At 40.6% G+C, this 17,809-nt stretch overlaps 1 protein-coding gene across 1 annotated transcript; it reads right to left on the bottom strand.

Moving 5' to 3' along the window:
* Positions 1 to 346: 346 nt before the first annotated feature.
* LOC307121232 (uncharacterized protein) lies at positions 347 to 9,418 on the bottom strand. The gene is made up of 10 exons (XM_079808761.1): positions 9,269 to 9,418; positions 9,051 to 9,139; positions 8,846 to 8,961; positions 8,561 to 8,704; positions 7,758 to 7,793; positions 7,535 to 7,588; positions 7,372 to 7,428; positions 7,087 to 7,295; positions 5,115 to 5,211; positions 347 to 1,008 (listed from the first exon to the last, which is right to left on the bottom strand). Exons 6-9 carry the CDS (start codon positions 7,551 to 7,553, stop codon positions 5,182 to 5,184), a joined length of 315 nt encoding a protein of 104 aa, XP_079664887.1. The 5' UTR covers positions 7,554 to 7,588; positions 7,758 to 7,793; positions 8,561 to 8,704; positions 8,846 to 8,961; positions 9,051 to 9,139; positions 9,269 to 9,418; the 3' UTR covers positions 347 to 1,008; positions 5,115 to 5,181.
* Positions 9,419 to 17,809: the final 8,391 nt, after the last annotated feature.

Genomic DNA, 17,809 nt, shown 5'->3' with positions numbered 1-17,809 from the left:
AAACGAGTGCGTGAAGTCGGACAACCATTGTGTCTACATCGGCTGTACACTCGTTATTGCGGTGCGATGTGGGATAGAATGAGTGCACTCAATAATATCCACTACTATGGTTTCGGACACCACTACAAAGCGTTGTCCCCTCCAAATAATGCCCTATTTGAGGTTATAGGGGGCGATTTCGGATTCAGCCCTTGATTCAGCGGAAAATTCAGACTACACGTTCCGGGAACATTGTGGGAACGTTGCGAGAACGTTCTTAGAAGGTTCCCATAATGTCAGAACATTCTCCTAACCTATTACATCCAGATATTCCTGTAGCCTACACAAGTAACACAGTCTACAAAAAAATAGTCTACTTTGTTTATTGCTCAAAAATAAAATAATCATACAAATATATTATTACAATTGCTCAAAAATAAACGAATCATACAAATATATTATTACAATAAATTTGATTTACAGAAACAATCTATAAATAAGCCATATACATATTTTTTTAAACAACACATATTACAAAATTCCATTGAAAACATATTAATAACCATTCACATGAAAATTCTAAAACTTTAAGACATTTAATTTAATAAATGAAATGTAAACAGGTCATATATATATAATATGCTAATTATTATCAAATATATCACGAGAAACTATAGTCATCACTTATTGTTCAGAAAACATAAGAATTGTAAATATGAAGAATAGTAATATTATTAAAAGAAATGTATCTTGTATTTACAGAAACAATCTCTATAATCCATTTACATAAACCATGAACATATTTTAAACAACAAATACAAAATTGAACGTAATAATCATGAACATGAATATTCTAAAACTTATAATAATTTAATAAATCTATATGTGATGCTATATTATCGTACTAATTATTATCAAATACATCATGGTAAACTATAGCCACATGTTAATTTAAACAACATATTTACACATCATATAATGAAATATAAATAAAAAAAAATTTACTACACATCTTCAATTCCCCATCATCTGCAATTCAAAAACAAATAAACGAAAAGGACACATTATAAACATTTCATTGTGCTGTTGAGAAATGTGTCATTGCAGTTTTGCCGATGTCTTGTGGATGTTATGCGCTGATATTATGATATGCATTGCAAAAATACATCATTCAGGTAGTACTTATATACGATAATTTTACTACATAGGCTATTTTATTTTCCCTCACTCTACAACAAATCTTTAAAACTTAATGTAGTATTCAGAACAGAACAAGAATGAAAAATCTAATATATAAACGTCAAGCCAAAATTAATTAATTTAAAGCTTGTAACAGAAACCGGCGTTATAACCACATATCCAAATGTTATAAATCACATTATTTGGATTGTATGAGCCATATTCATTTTGTATTATTTTATGTAATTTTGTCCTATGCCACTGGGGGGCTGTATGTGCTTTGTGGCTCAGCTGATCTCACGTCAGCCTGGGTAGGTCATTTAACTTGGAGGAAACTCAGACACAGGTGTTGCTGATTTGGGAAGCAAACAGTTTTCGACTGTGCCATGTTGTGTCTTGCCTCTGTAGTGAACAATGTTGTTTTGGTTATGTATTATGAGTTAAGATATTGCCACTGTATGATATATGGAGGAGAATAAACTTGCTAGATAAAAGTAACATTACTGAACTCTACGTTGATTTGTGTGAGACCGCATGGGCACACGTCCGAACTTAAAGGGTTAGTTCACCCAAAAATTAAAATTCTGTCAGTAATTACTCACCCTCATGTTGTTCCAACTAGGGGTGGGCGATATCTCGATATTTAAAATATATCGAGATATTTTTTAAACACGATATGTATTTTGACATATCGTATATATCGATATATTGTTTATATTTAATTCTGATTACGCCACTTTGCTTGTTTGCCTTCTCTGTGCTGTGCTCGCCCCCGCTCGCTCGCCCCCCGCCTCCTTGCTTTTGTTCCCCCTCCCCTCGCGTGTTGTCATGGCGGCGTCTGCAACCAGCTCGGAGGCTACAGATACAGAACTCGTCTTAAAAACAACTGGCTCCATTATATGGAGATACTTCGGTTTTAAGGCGTCAGACGAACAGCAGACATATGTCTACTGCCATGAATGCCGACAGTTGGTTCTCAAACACTTGATCCAAGATACAGTTTACCTAGGCGGCATTACTTTGCGAGACAAGAACTCCCGCGACTGTACACTACGGAGAGAGAGCGGCTTGCTTGCTGGAGAAGGTTACTTACTATGCCCTTGATTTGAGTTGTTTTATTTTTGAATGAAAATTCATTATTTGCATGCGTTTTAAAGCCTTGCGCGTAGGGCACCATGCGCTTTCCTGAGCGCGCGCACTAAAAGCCTGTCAAACAAGTGATTACTGGACTAAATCTTACTGCGCTAATACTGTCAAATACACACAAGGTTAACACAGTCGGTTATGTCTAAAGTGAAAGTAAAATCGGCGTGTGTCTGAATATTAGATGCGTGAAAGTCTTAAATTGACAGCAGGGCAGCCTAGTGAACACACTGCCGCTTGTCCTTAAAGGGACAGTTCACTCTAAAATGATGTCATTATTTACTCACTCTAATGTTGTTCCAAACCTGTATTAATTTCTTCTGTTGAACACAGACAGCTGATGGTAGCAATTGACATTCATATTATTATTTCCTACAATGGGGACCAGCAACTGTTTGGTTTCCAATACTCTTCAAAATATATGTTATGTCCAACAGAAGAAAGAACTTTATTCAGGTTTAAAACAACTTGAGCGCGAGTAATCAATGACAGAATTTTCATTTTTGAGTGAACTATTCCTTTAGTGGTTAATAAAATAACAAAAGACAAAATCACTCACGGTTCTTGACTGAAAAACTAATACAGTAGCTTTAATAAGAATCAATGTATATTTTATAGGGAAGTCTATGTAGTGTTTTATTTTTACATTTATTAATTCAATTTCATACTTAAATGCTGCTGTACAGCTCTGAGCTGCCAGTGTAAATCTTTATAAATTTATATTTATTTTATATTATACAGTACACTAGGAATGTGTACAAGGTTTTTTAAAAGTAAAGTTTTAAGTTTAAGTAAGGTTTTTCAAGTCTTTTAAGTAAAATAAAGAAAGAGTATTGCAATAAAAAAATAGTATTTTTTCCTCCTTAAGCTCTTGCTGTTCGGCTAAGAATAGAATAGCAAAAATCTGATTCAACTAGCCATCAGAACCGAACCGAAAACCGTGGTAAAAAAAACGAGGTATGTATTGAACCGTGGACTTACTGTATTGTTGCATCCCTACTTTGTTCCTACATGAACTGCCTACCTCTTTGCACTTCAATAAAAAAAAAGACTTTGTGGTATTTGGCATATTTGTTTTTGCAATAGTTTTTGGGGGGTTATTTTTCCTGTAAAGATATCGAGATATATATCGTATATCGAGATATAGCAAAATATATCGAGATATATTTTTTGCTCCATATCGCCCAGCCCTAGTTCCAACCATGTAAGACCTTCGTTCATCTTCGGAACCTAATTTAGTATATTTTTGATGAAATCTGAGAGCTGTCTCACTCCTCCATAGGCTTTCAGAGGGAATGAAACTTGATGGCCCAGAATAGTAAGTAAAAACGTCATTTAAGGAGTCCAAATGACTACACTGGCTCTGTATTAAGTCTATCATGCAACGAAAATACTTTTTGAGCGGAAAAACAACAAAAATTACGACTTTATCCCACTATTATTGTTGTTCAATTTGAGCCTCTGACGAGAGTTCCGGGGAGTGCCACGACGCATGCGCGAGAACTGAGATTAACCCTACTCCGAAAGAGTGAGCAGCCAGTAACAAGTAGTAGTAGAAGAAGAACGCCGTAATCTCAGTTCTCGCGCATGCGTCGTGGCACTCCCGCGAACTCTCGTCAGAGGCTCAAATTGAACAACAATAATAGTGGGATAAAGTCGTTATTTTTGTTGTTTTTCCGCTCAAAAAGTATTTTCGTCGCATGATAGACTTAATACAGAGCCACTGTAGTCATTTGGACTCCTTAAATTACGTTTTTACTTACTATTCTGGGCCATCAAGTTTCATTCCCTCTGAAAGCCAATGGAGGAGTGAGACAGCTCTCAGATTTCATCAAAAATATACTAAATTATGTTCCGAAGATGAACGAAGGTCTTACATGGTTGGAACAACATGAGGGTGAGTAATTACTGACAGAATTTTCATTTTTGGGTGAACTAACCCTTTAATGCAACCAGTATTAGACTTCGTGTAGTACTTAGTCAATACATGGATGCTGAACTATTTAAACTCTGTTATTGTACACTGACTTTTTAGAATGAGCAGTGTAACTTTTTATATAGTTGACTTTATTTTATTTTGACAATGAAGGCTGCAATATCAAGTTATTAAAAGTTATTATGTTGTGCATGTGCGTGAGGCGCTGGCACGATCACTTAAAGGCGAAAAAAACATAAAATACTTAGATGTTTATGGTCATAAACTAGGCTTATTTGTTTGTACACTCACAATAAAAACAAAACATTGCTTGTAAAATAAAGAAAACAAAAGTAATTTTGGCCGTCTCCTTTTCCTTTGAGCTTCTCAAAAATTAACCGAGATATAGTATAACTTGTCGCAGCTTTTTTTCTTTCAATTTTTGATCGTTTAAGTGAAATATATTTTGTGTATCTGTTTATTCCTTTTCTCCGAGAAGCGCTGCAGGTGCGTGATGATGATGGTGAATCCTCGTGTTCTGTTCGTTATTTTGCTTTTTGTGCTAAAACTAAACCCCTGGAATTTTTGTCTTCATTCTAATTTAGTTTAATTATAATTTAACATCTTGTCGGTTAATGAAAGGTGAGAGTCTCTAATTTTTCATTACTTGTTTAAGATTTATTATATATGCGAATACTTAGAAATAGTCTAGTTTTTAGGTCATAAATCTACTCGATAGAATTGATGAGTCATGCAATAATATAAATTAAATGTCACATTCAGCCTACTGAGTAATAAAAAAGAGCCTATTAATGACAAAACAATGGTGTAGGCTACCTAGTATTGACATAGCATTGATAATTGGTAATCTCAAAACAAAATTAGCATTATTGCTTACCATTTTAAATGCTTGTGTGGGGCAAATTTTAGCACCATTGAAATAAGGTCTTCCACGTCAGTTGCCTTTAAAGACTTAAAAAGCTTTTGCGTTGCTCCTAGAAGAAAGAATAACATAGAAGGTTGATTATGTGAAAATTGGTGTTAGATTTAAGATATGGTACCAGTACAATATGTAGGCCTATTTCATTTCAAAGGGCAAAATACAAAACAATGATTGATAGCAGTTGTGGAAAAAACTTGCTTATAATTATATCACAGATAATTAAGCCTTTGAAGGCTAGTTTGCCTTTCTTCCCTTTTAAACTGTAGGCACTCAATACGTTGTTTGATGCTACCTTGCGCAACATTTTGCGCACGGCTGCCCCTGAATTTGTTCCTCCAAGCGATCGAAGGTTAGCCTAGAAATCTAGACGCACCCTAGCGGCAGAAAATTTATTTTGCCGCAAGTGTAGTCTAGCAACTCTCGGTAGACCTCAGAGCTGGAAAAACCAAACTCTGGTCAGGCCAATCACAGCGTGTATAGAGTCGGTGGGCGGGCTTAACCTAATGACGGAATGAGTTGCGGAGGTTCTTGGTGCTACAGGTAAACAAAGAAGCTGACGATCAGCGTCTTTCAAATCGGTTTTGGCCGCTACTCTGGAAGACTTGGAGTTAAGCTTTTCTTTGAGGAAAGAACAAAGAACGGCAATGATGTCATTCGTAAGAAAGGAAGATGTATTCGGAGATTAATCTATCAACTAACGTTAGCTCCGCCTCGGTTGGTTGTGGCGCTATCCAATTGCGTGCAGAGGGAATTTGACAGACAACTGTTTATCCCCCCCCTCGGATTGAGCCCTGTCAATGGTGAGTTTCCAGACCAAACATCTTGATGTGGGTCTGGCTTGTCAGGCTAATCGAAGGTATAGTTCATCTGTTAGAAAACAAACCACAACAAAAAATCATAATTAATGTTATTTAGAATTTTGCCATTACAGTTGAAAGAATGTTTTGTTTGTTTCAATGGAAACTGTAGATGTGCCGATGTGTTGAAAGTTTTTAAATGAGGAAGAGAAAGAGAGACAGAAACGTGGTCATCTCCATTGTTAAGATTTATTTACTTCGCAACAACACCTGTTCAAATATATTTTATTTTGAAATCTCTTTATCGCAATTTTAGTTTTTAATTAATTGCTTTTAAACTTAACAAATACCTTCTGTTTAGGGGTTGTAACTAAACAAATCTACACATTTCATTTTAAAGCTTTCGCGCAACTTGTTTCCGTCACAACAAGGTAGACATGCACAGGTTTACTAAGAGCAAAAATGTCAAATCAATAAGATAACTGAGTCCATTATTATTATGTCCATTATTTGCAGCAAAAATACAGCAAAAATCAGGCATTAGTTCCATCTCAAACAGATTAATTCGAATAAGTTATTTCACTCCATTAACGAATGTTTGCATTCGTAGGCTACAATGTTAGTTAAGCTGGAGATCAGGGCCCGTATTTATCAAGCTTCTCAAAGTGCCATTTTAGTCTTAAGTGCTGAGAATTCATGAAATGTACTCCTACTTTCAAACTTGCTGGTTAATGTTGCCATTTATTTAGAGAAAAAAAATCCGCTGTTTGAATAATTCGCCAAGCAGTAGCGCTTCTTCCTCCCACCAGTTCTGTATTCTTTTGGATTATATCATAAAAACTAGCCTATATATAGGCAGGTCAACTAACATAACACCAGTTTAAAATGTGTAATTTGTAAGACATGGTGGAAAACGTGTTTTATCTTTCATTACCAATGTGAATATCATAATGTATTCTCTTGAAAATTATTTATTGTGTGTTGAATGCAAACTCCCCTTAATTCCACCATGCAATGTGAATGTATCTGAGAATATTCTTAAATAAGGAAATCTATTCAGTGATTGGTCCATGTCTATGTCGTTAAATGTCATAGCGATGGTAAAAAACTGGAAAAGTCTTATGTATTACCAGCTTGGTCCTTTTGTCCTTATTTCCCAGTTCTGTGTTTAGTGTATTCAGCTCATCCACAGTCTGGCATGGTCCATTTTCCAGGATGTCCCCCACTTCCTCAGTCACTGTCCCAGCAACAGCAGCCAGTATGCTTCTTTGCATCGCTAAGATGTCTTGCTGGGTTTCTGCAATGTCATGCAGTTTTTGCAAGACTTTTGTGCGATAGTCTGTAAAGCAATATTGCAGATTAGTCCTTGAAAATACAGAACTGTTTTAGTGTGAAAAATCAAAAACGTGACTTACTCTTTGTTGCTGCTTCTGAAGAACACTGGGGCTTTTCTAAGAGGAGCTGTGAGGCAGCTGTGGCATTACATCAGAATTTACTTTTCAAAGTTTAGAAGTAAATCACTCTATCTAGAATGGTTAATACAATAATATAATAATATAATTAAATTTCGTAAAATACCTTGAAGGGGTTGTGCCATACATGATGGCCGGGATGCTGGCGGTAATGCTTCTGCTGCAAAAATAAATTCCAAACAGACTTAGCATTCATAAGTTGAAGGGATAAGTACATAAAAAGAAACAGAGACAAGTCAACATTTATCTGTTGCCAGTGAGAAGGCAGAGAGAGAAATACATTTTTAATGATGTCTTTACTTAAAAACATGTTTGTATATTCTACAAACCATTGTCCAGAGGGTGAAAATTGGAGAATGGCTTATCTGTGGATAAAAAATAAAAAGGAAAAGGCATCTAATAGGTTAAAAGTTATGTTGGGAAAACTCTGCTATCATCTAAAATTAAAAACAGAGTTCACAAATAGAACTGAAATTAATAAAACAATTATGACACATTGTGCAGTCCATAATGTTTGAGATAAATATATTATTTTTTTTCTTAACCCTTATGCGATCTTCGTTTGGTGTACATTCAGGGTCTTTGGGGTCTCCAGAGACCCCTTGCAATAAAATAGTTTTTACATGTAATTTTACTCTATTTATGTTTTTACTTCACATTTGTGCAGTTTTTGGAAGATTTATCAGTCTTTTAAATGTATAAAAAAGTAATTACAATTTTTTTTAAATACAAAAACAGCTTTTCATCTAAAATTCACTTTATAAAAGACCCACATTTCTAACTTTCATTCATGTGGATAACATTGATAATTTGACATGGTGTAGTGTAAGATTTTTGCCCATCTTTCGGAAAATGCAGTTGTAAAAGTAAAAAAAAAAAATCTTTCACCAGTAAATGGATGCAGAGCATTTGTGCTATTTGACTAACTGAAATATATCTTTTCACAAGTTTTTTTTTTTTCAGTTGGATCCATATCTAAATATTATGAAATCACAATTATAAGAAGAAAAATTACTTTTTGTCAAAGTTTAGCTTTTTTTTTGTTTTGTTTTTTTTATAATGCTGCAGTACGATTAGACCCCGCTTAGAACATGGACAAAATGTATCCATAAAAACATTATTGAATACTTACCATCTGAGGAGGAATCGGTTTCAGACAGATATCTTGTTGGCTTTTTGTGTGCCCTCTTTTTTTCTATTGTGGAGTTTTCCTCTGTTTCAATATTTGAGGTCTCCACAACACGCCGGCAATTCTGGACACCTTTGGTGTATGAGTCTGGAAAATATGTTGTTGGTGTAAAGTATAGTTTTTTGTTTTTTAAAGCAATTTTCTTGGTAATTAGATATGATTTCGATATGACAATCCTCACTGAAATACTGTAGATTAATTTAAATAATGTAAAAACTATTAAATTACCTGTTCTTAGCTAAAAAAAAAATTATCGGACACCACCTCCACTTTCCCTTGTCTGGCATTGTGCAGTTTTTTACAAGCTGCCTTACGTTTCCATAAGTCCAGTAACAGAACGTTCCCTGAAAGAAAAAAAGGGTTGCTTTACCATTCTTGGACAGACATTAATACTGTAAATGATTGTGAAAGCTTATTGAAACCAAAAACATACCTCTTTGGTCTCTTCCAACCACGAGGTTGGGACTAGTTCCACTGCACTGTCCTCTGTAAATTCAACCACTGCATATTTTTTGTGTCCATCTGTTGAGTTTAAATTAAACACACACACACACATTATATATATATAAATGTAAAGATAAAGATACAATACAGTTATTCAACAACTTATTATTGCATATTTGCGTATTATAATATTATAAATTGAATGACCTTCACTGTTTCTTGTCCTTGATTTCTCTGAATGTCCTTAAATGGAAGTCTTCCCTTCCCTGGAACTCTTTTCTACCATAATGGCATTTCTTGTCAGCTGCCATTCTGGAATGAGCTTCATAACTGAATGTCTTGATTGCACTTTGAAACAGCCAAGTATTCTTGAGTCACACGGATCTCTGAAAAGTGGTTCAGTTTTTTCAAAAAGCTTGCACAATAGCATCTGGGAACCTGAATCATCCAATTCTTCTCTGTCTTGGATGACCTCATAACAATGTCCTTCAGCAAGAATGAAGGCATTGTTAGGCCTTTTGATTTTGGACTTGGAAGCCTCCACAGACCGTGGGGAATTTGACATTTCCCCCAGTCGTTTGACCACTTGAGTAAGTGGCTGCTTTCCTGATCTTACGAGACGTTTCAGTTTCCCAAGATGGTTCTCAAATGGGAATGCGCTGCACGCATCAAGAGTGCCAAAAGCCATTGCCTGTTCCGGGAGATGTACCATGGAATGTATATTGTACACCATGAAGTGATCTCCATAGAGTTCTTTTGTTTTTCCGACAAAGTATATCATCAGCTCTTTACAGTAGCTGTTGTGGTCCACTGCCAGAGTAGGGCAGAGCAGAAGACCCAAGGCAACACTGAACGCCATTAAATGTTCATACAACTGGTCCGCCATAATTCTCTTCAGCACGATCTTGCCAGTGTATACAGCAAACTGCCGCTGTTCAGTTGCCTTCCACTTGTCGATGTCTACTAGGTTCCTTGGTTTTCGGGCAAAACAGCTTGGAATGACCTCCCTAAGTGACAGCAGCATTTGAGTCACTTCATTTATTTGCCCAGCAGACATTCTCACCTTTCTGTCTCCTCTAACTAGGGGTGCACCGATCCGACTTTTTCAGTACCGATACCGATACCGATGCCTGGGCTTTGTGTATCTGTCGATACCCGATACCGATCCGATATATTGTTGAATTAATAATAAACTGTATATCTTCCACCTTATACCTTCCTTGAAGAGACTAAAGGCACCAGACTTTACTAACTAAACATAACTAAGACAAAATAACAGATGTATGTAAGGTGTTGAATTCTTATTTATTTAAAAAACAATTGTGCATTCAAATCTAAAATAGAATGTAATCTAACTTCTTTAAATAAATAAAATGTAGCAGTGGAAACAAAAAACAGTGTATTGGTCAAACATACAATAGTAATCTGACAGTTACCAAACATTTTTTACACTACAGATAATTGTTTTGGTATATAATCATATCAATATTAAAAAGTAGCATTACAAATTAACAAATAGTCTAATTTTCTACCATATGCAATTTAATAAAATTTTTCAGCTAGCTAATAACAACTTTGTTCTGGTTTAACCTCACTCCAGATTAAATGATTGTAGGCTAGGCCTATTTATTTTACTACACATTGTCAACAGAAATAAGATGAAATACTGTTGATAATTAAAAATAATTCTTACTACCCACTCTTGCTAAAATGGGTAAGCACACCTGTGTTCTCATTTAATAAATCATCAAATTAATAAACTGAGTTCATGAGTTCAGTGTTGGACAGATCAGTTGTTCTGGCCAGTCGTTAAAATGATTCGGTTCAAAGGAGTCATTAGATCGGACATTAGCAGACGCGTTGTGTGCGAATCCCGTCTGTTAGAACATCGCGAAAGATGTCAACACACAGAAAACACTTCATAACTGGATATAATTTGTCTCCCGCTTATTGAAAGTATGCTTTATGTCAGCTGGTCAGAGAAGAGTCAATGTTTTTTGAGCGCAATTCACACCCAGTGATAATTCAAGGACAAAATTGTCCGAATGTGTCACGTGCAACATGGTTTCGGTCTTCCGAGCTTTTGATTTGGATTAATATGTGAAATATGAGCGAACACTGATTATTTTGAAGACCCAGAGAGCGCGCGCGGGGGAGGAGCTCTCAGATCGGTCTCTCTGTCACTCAGTCACAAGCGCAGCATCTGTTCTACATCACTCGTAAATCACAATAACTCATCAAATTAGGCTTTGGCCGTCAAAAAAATGTCAATGCAGGAAATTGACCCTGACTTTGCAGTAATACCCTCGAAACAGCGACGAACTAGTTGGCGTGGCAAGCGTGAAATATCTCCTCCACACAGCCGACTCTCTGGCTCGCTCCCTTCTTGCATGCGACACACGTGAAACTGACGAATGACGTAGGTTCTGCTGCGACGGAAAAAAACACCTGGATCGGCTTGTGGATCTGTTAATTTTTCCGATCCCCGATCCAGCTATTTTGTCAGTATCGCGGCCGATATCCGATCCTAATATCGAATCGGTGCACCCCTACCTCTAACCCACTCTGTGATGAGCTTTTTCATTACACCCAGGCAGGCTTGGTGCATGTAGTCGACTGGACATGGTAGAGAAATGTCCAATGGGAGGTTCACAAAGGGAGACATTGGAATGTCTTCATTCTCCTGACGTCTTGTCATTTCAGCACGGTATGTAGCATTGGTGCGTATACTTTTTTACCACACACAACGCATCTGATTTTTATGTATTTTCCATCCAAACCATTTTTAAGTAGTTCTTGAATGTCCTTTATGGCTTCTTCTGTAAAATCCAGATTTGCTGGTTTGGTGGGACCAAGTGTCAGTAGCTATGTTTCCATCCAAAGTTGCGAATTTAACTTATGCGCAAACTTGCAATATCACATAAAACATTAGCGAATAAAGCCCCGTTTCCATCCAGTGAGTCGAAGAGAACATAATCGTCACTTCCTGATAAACTACCGCTAAAAATCACTTAGAAACATAGGAGAAGCCACCATATATAATCATTTACGTATATAATAGATTTTTTTGCGTCTCAGAGCATGCAGATGAAACGCAATAAACGTTTTTCATACTTTCAGAGGCAGATGCTGCTGTTTGGGAACGCAGTCGTGTAAGACAGTTCTAGGAGGGAAATATACAGAGCATCTTTGGCAACAGACATCTGAATGACCAACATAGCATTTCAGATGCTTTGCATCAAGATTTTTCTGCTGGTTAGTTCAATTATGCTGTTGCATCGCGCAAAGTCACATGATTTTTTTCATGCATTTCCATCGTAGTTTATGCGCATGTTTTCGTATCGGATAGAAAATGTATCCAACTCAAACGAGTGCATACGTTTTTTTATGCCCATTATTAGAATTTATGCGCATCTTAGCGTTTCCATTCAGCAGTTTTTGATGCGATATCCCAAAATGCGCATTAAAATAGGTGGATGGAAACATAGATGGTGTTACAGGGAAGACACTGATGGGTGAATGGCACAGAGGATGGGCAATGACGTCTTGTCATGTGTAGACATATGCCGGTAAACGGTAATACGATATACCGCAATAATGAACATGCACAATATTGTTATCGTGGGCACTTCAAAATACCGTAAATAATTATTTATTACGAATTATTCAGATTTTTAGAATGAATTTTAAGAATACTTTACCCATCAACCGTTTAAAATAAAAAACACGTCAAAGAGGAACGCACACTGATGTAAATAGACCGTGCATGAGCCGAGCACATGGCGGAATGAGGAGACACGCTGAAGTGCACATTCACTCTTCGACAGCAGAGGGCGCTGACGGAACAGCAGAAATGCAGCCGTTTCCCCAGTAATCACATAACCTAATACATAATACTTAAAGGCTATTCATTTTCAAACTTGCATTATATATTTTAATCTGGACTAAATGACATGCCCTAGATATTGTTTGAATATGTTCTGACTGTTGTTCAATCACACACTTTACAAGGCTCCAGTATTTATAAACACGGAAGTGGAGTACCGCATATTGCTTTTAACTTCGGAGCCGAACGGTTTGCTGTATCAAGCTGTTTCTGCGAAGAGTGTTTAAACGAGTCTCGAGGAGCAGTCTCTCTTACCTGGTGCTGGTGTGACGGCGCGAGTCAGCGAGCGGCCGCTGCAACATACACTTGTTCCTGTGTTGGTTGGCTGGGCGTTTCCGTTCTTGAGTGCTCACACGCAGGCTTGCAATCGGACTGCTGTGAGCCGCGGTCATCTCCCTGAGCGCTTCAGCACTTCTAAAAGAGCATTTCCTTCTAAAAAGAGTAGGGTTGGGTATCGTTTGGGTTTTTTCCGATTCCGGTGCCGAACCGATACTTTTAAAACGGTTCCGGTGCCTAAATGGTGCCTGAACCGATACTTTTTTTTTTTTTAAAGGCCACCAAACGAGGTGGATGACATTAAATGGCTTTTTATTTATTTATTTATTATTTAAATTGAACCATTTATTAAAAGTTTAATGTATACTTAAATGTATGAATATAAATAAATACAAAACACAATTTACTTATTTACAAATTATAATTGACATATTTACAAATTCACAGTAAAACCTAAGCCACCCAACTACAACAAGCCTAATATAACTCTAAACAGTTACAGTAATAACAGCAGTCGTCTGTATTCTTGCTCTGCTACAAACCAGCTTCGAGCTTCAGCTTTATTTTGAAATATGATCATATTCTCTGGCTAAATATTTTTGAACGCATCGCCTTGATGTTTCCATGGTGACACGTCATGTTTCTCACATGACACACAGCAGCCGCAATAGCGCTGACAGCTCAGCTGTATCGGGTTTATTTCGTTTTTTCTTTTTATTCAAAATATTCACAAACTTCTTAACTGTGTCACGAACTATCTGATGTTCAAATGTGTGAGTGAATGTGTGTTAGTTGATCTATAAAGCGCAATGGGCGGCGCCATGTTAGTTTGCGCCTCAGAATCGGATCTGTCGGATTTACAACACTTGAGTTCATTCTCGTCTCACGAAATACATGAAAGTAAGTGACCAGTGAACTGGAAGAAGAATAGCGTAAACTATATAGTTACTGTATAATGTGCATGTATCTGATGTGAATAAAACACGTAATGTTAGTCAAATTATAACCGTCTGAAAGGATTGTCATTGCCGCTTTCATAGACATCAGTGTGTGTTTTTTGCTAGTAGCCTACTTATGAACATTTAAATGTCTGAAACCTGAAATAAACATGATGTCGTTGAAAACACTGAATAGTTGTCATGAGTTGTGATGTGACCAGCGCTGAGCGTCTGTCTCTGGCTCAGCCAAAGCGCGAAAGCACGTTTGAATTTTGGCACAGAAATGAGGAACCGAAATCTGCGTTCTGATTCGGTCCGGTACATACCGGTTATATAAGTACCGGTGCCATATTGGAACCGGATTTCGGTACCCAACCCTAAAAAAGAGCAACACGGTTTGACCCTGCGTCTTTTTCAAGATGTCTTTCAAACCGTGTGTTTCTGGATGCGGTTGTTTCCTGTCCTCATTTGACGGCCACGATCTCTCTCGCATATAAACATGTGAGATTGCGTTCGTGGGTGATCCGCGTTCTCCCAGGAGAACGTGGTCACGTCGGCGCGTTGTTCGGGCTCGAGCGTTCAGCGCGCCGTGTGCCGTCTGGCGCCGGCTGACAGCGGGGGTTGCCACGGCAACCCAGCGCGTCACTCGGTCCTCTGGTGCGCGGTCGAGACTGTGATACCTCAAACGGGGTTGAGTCCCATTGCTTATTCCCCGATCTAGTTCCTTTTCTGGTGCACCGGAAAAGGTCTACTTTGGCTTATAAGTCTTGGTGGCCTGAGGATTATATATTGCTTTATGTGTATTGGTGCCGGGTACATTCGTGCCGGGTACATTGGTGCCGGGTACATTCCCCGTGGGCGCCCACTCCAATCGCATCACAGGCAGGCTGAGACTTTGTTCGTGGGTGGTTCATGTTCCCTTATGAGAACATGACCACGTCGGCGCGTTGTTCACCGTGCCTCTTTCTTGGAGGCTTGAGTGTTCAGCGCGCCGTGTGCCGTCAAGTCGGACGGCCACGCTCATTGTCTCACATGCCTGCTGGTAGCTTACGGATGGGATTGCTGGTCCTTTTTTGAAAAAAGGGGGGACCTAGCGTTTCATTTGGGGCTCTGGCGGAGGACAGATGTCAATTGCTGCATCGGAGAGAGGGCTGTTATGCGCTGGAAATGATGATGCTGAGTTTCCCACTATAATAGTGTGCTCATGCTGAATCAGATTCAGAGTTGACAGCCATGCTTTCTGGGGTGGCTGCCCGGATGTGCATTGGAAAAACTTAGCAGTGTGGAACTATTTGGTGCCAAAATATGGAACGCCAAAAGGGCCATAATGTTTAAGTTTTTTCCCTCTCTCACTGCCCTCTGTCCTGCATGCACGAGGGTAGTCCCGACCCAGGGGTTATGCAGGAACTGCGTGTTTTGATGGACCTCGCCCTCCGGGTGACGGAAGTCACTGCACGCTCCCTGGGTCAGGCGATGTCCACACTAGTGGTCCAGAAAGCTGGGGCTAACCTGGCAGATATGCGTGAGCCCGACAAAGTTCGGTTCCTCAACGCCCCTGTCTGTAAGGCTGGCCTCTTCGGCGACGTCGTCGAGAACTGTGCCCAGCAGTTCTTGGTGGCCCAGAAGCAGATGGAGGTAAAAAATAATAAAAAAATAAATAAAAAAAAACTTCATGCCACGACGACCAGCTGCTGCCTCCACCCAGTCGTCGTCCGCAGCACCTCCATCTGCTTGTCGCCGAGGGTGTCTCCCTGCGTCTGCCTCCGCCCCTGCTAAGCCAAGCAGCAGCCTCCACCCAGGCAGCAGGTGGCCGGGCGCAAGGGAGGCGCCCAACCCGTCCAGGGTCCCGCAAAGTCCGCTGGCAAGCACAAGGGCAAGCGGCTCTGAAACGGGCAGCCCAGCAAGAGGGGAACTGCTCAGGGAGTCGGTGTCCGCACCCCTCCCTCCCCCGGAGGAGGACCGGGGGGAGAATATATTTTTCGGTTTCGGTCCTGCCGCTGGCTCTCCGGAGTCCAGCGGTACCCACGTTCTCAGAGCAGTTTCCTTTGTCCCTGGGCCCAGAGAGGCTCAAGCCGGCTGTGTGCGACGCCCCCGGGCCTTGCCACTCCTGGCTTCCCCTCTCTTCTTCGCCAGGGGGCGGTGTGAGGCTAGAGGACGCCCCCGGGCCTTCTCTCCCACACACTGCCCCACCCTGGAACGATCAGACACCACTCCGGGTCGCCTCCGGGCCGTCCGGGTTGGGTCTGAGCGTTCCACCTCGCTGCCCCACCCCGGGTACGTCTGTGGTGCCATTGGTCCCGCTTGCACGGCTTCTGGGGGCCTGGCTAAGAGAGCCCCCAGACCGTCTCGCTGGCTCATCCGTACTATCAGACTCGGCTACGCGACTCAGTTTGCGTACCGGCCTCCCAAGCACAAGGGCATCCTCTTCACCTCCGTGCGGAGCAGTGATGCCCATGTCTTGCGGTCAGAGATCGATGTCCTACTGGCGAAGGACGCGGTCGAGCCGGTTCCTCCAGCCGATATGAAGTCGGGGTTCTACAGCCCCTACTTCATTGTACCCAAGAAAGGCGGTGGGTTACGGCCAATCTTGGACCTGCGTGTTCTGAATCGGGCCCTGCACAAGCTTCCGTTCAGAATGCCAACGCAGAAATGCATTTTCGAATGCATCCGTCCCCAAGATTGGTTTGCAGCGATCGACCTGAAGGACGCGTACTTTCATGTCTCTATTCTCCCTCGACACAGACCGTTCTTATGCTTTGCGTTCGAGGGGAAGGCATATCAGTACAAAGTCTTGCCCTTCGGGCTGTCCGTCGCCCCGCGTCTTTACGAAAGTCGTGGAGGCAGCCATTGTTCCACTCCGAGAACGCGGCGTTCGCATTCTCAACTATCTCGACGACTGGTTTATACTCGCCCAGTCTCGGGAGCAGTTGTGCGAACACAGGGACCTGGTGCTCCGTCACCTCAGCCTGTTGGGCCTTCGGGTCAACCGAGAGAAGAGCAAACTCTGTCCCACGCAGAGGATCTCTTATCTCGGCATGGAGCTGGATTCGGTCAATCGGACTGCGCGCCTCACAGAGGAACGAGTCCAGTCAGTGCTGAACTGCTTAAATACATTCAAGAGCAGGACGGCGGTCCCACTGAAATTCTTTCAGAGGCTCCTGGGGCATATGGCATCTGCAGCCGCGGTAACGCCGCTCGGATTGCTTCATATGAGACCGCTTCAGCGCTGGCTACACGACCGAGTCCCGAGGTGGGCGTGGCAGAGCGGCCAGTATCGGGTCCCAGTTACCCCGTACTGTCGCCAAACCTTCAACCCTTGGTCCGACCCCTCGTTCTTACGGGCCGGAGTGCCCTTAAGACAGGTGTCCAGGCATGTTGTGGTATTCACAGATGCCTCAGCCACGGGTTGGGGGGCCACGTACAACGGGCATGCAGTCTCGGGTCTGTGGACGGGGCCCCAGCTGCATTGGCATATCAATTGCCTGGAGTTAATGGCAGTACGTCTTGCGCTAAGTCGCTTCAAGAAGCTGCTTCAGCACAAACACGTACTGGTCCGCACGGACAGCACTCCGGCCGTTGCGTACATCAACCGTCAGGGTGGTCTGCGCTCCCGTCGCATGCTCCAACTCGCCTGCCACCTCCTCCTGT

The sequence above is a fragment of the Gobio gobio genome (assembly GCF_949357685.1).
Source record: "Gobio gobio genome assembly, chromosome: 25".
Taxonomy (NCBI): Eukaryota; Metazoa; Chordata; class Actinopteri; order Cypriniformes; family Gobionidae; genus Gobio; species Gobio gobio.
Note: the sequence above shows the minus strand (reverse complement) of the source record. Positions and strands in the feature narration are given on the sequence as shown.

Coding starts and splice junctions, on each gene's coding strand:
- LOC307121232 (XM_079808761.1), bottom strand. Junction 7,296..7,371: donor TTCAGAAGCAGCAACAAAGA/GTAAGTCACGTT, acceptor ATTGCTTTACAG/ACTATCGCACAAAAGTCTTG. Junction 5,212..7,086: donor AGGACAAAAGGACCAAGCTG/GTAATACATAAG, acceptor TCTTTCTTCTAG/GAGCAACGCAAAAGCTTTTT.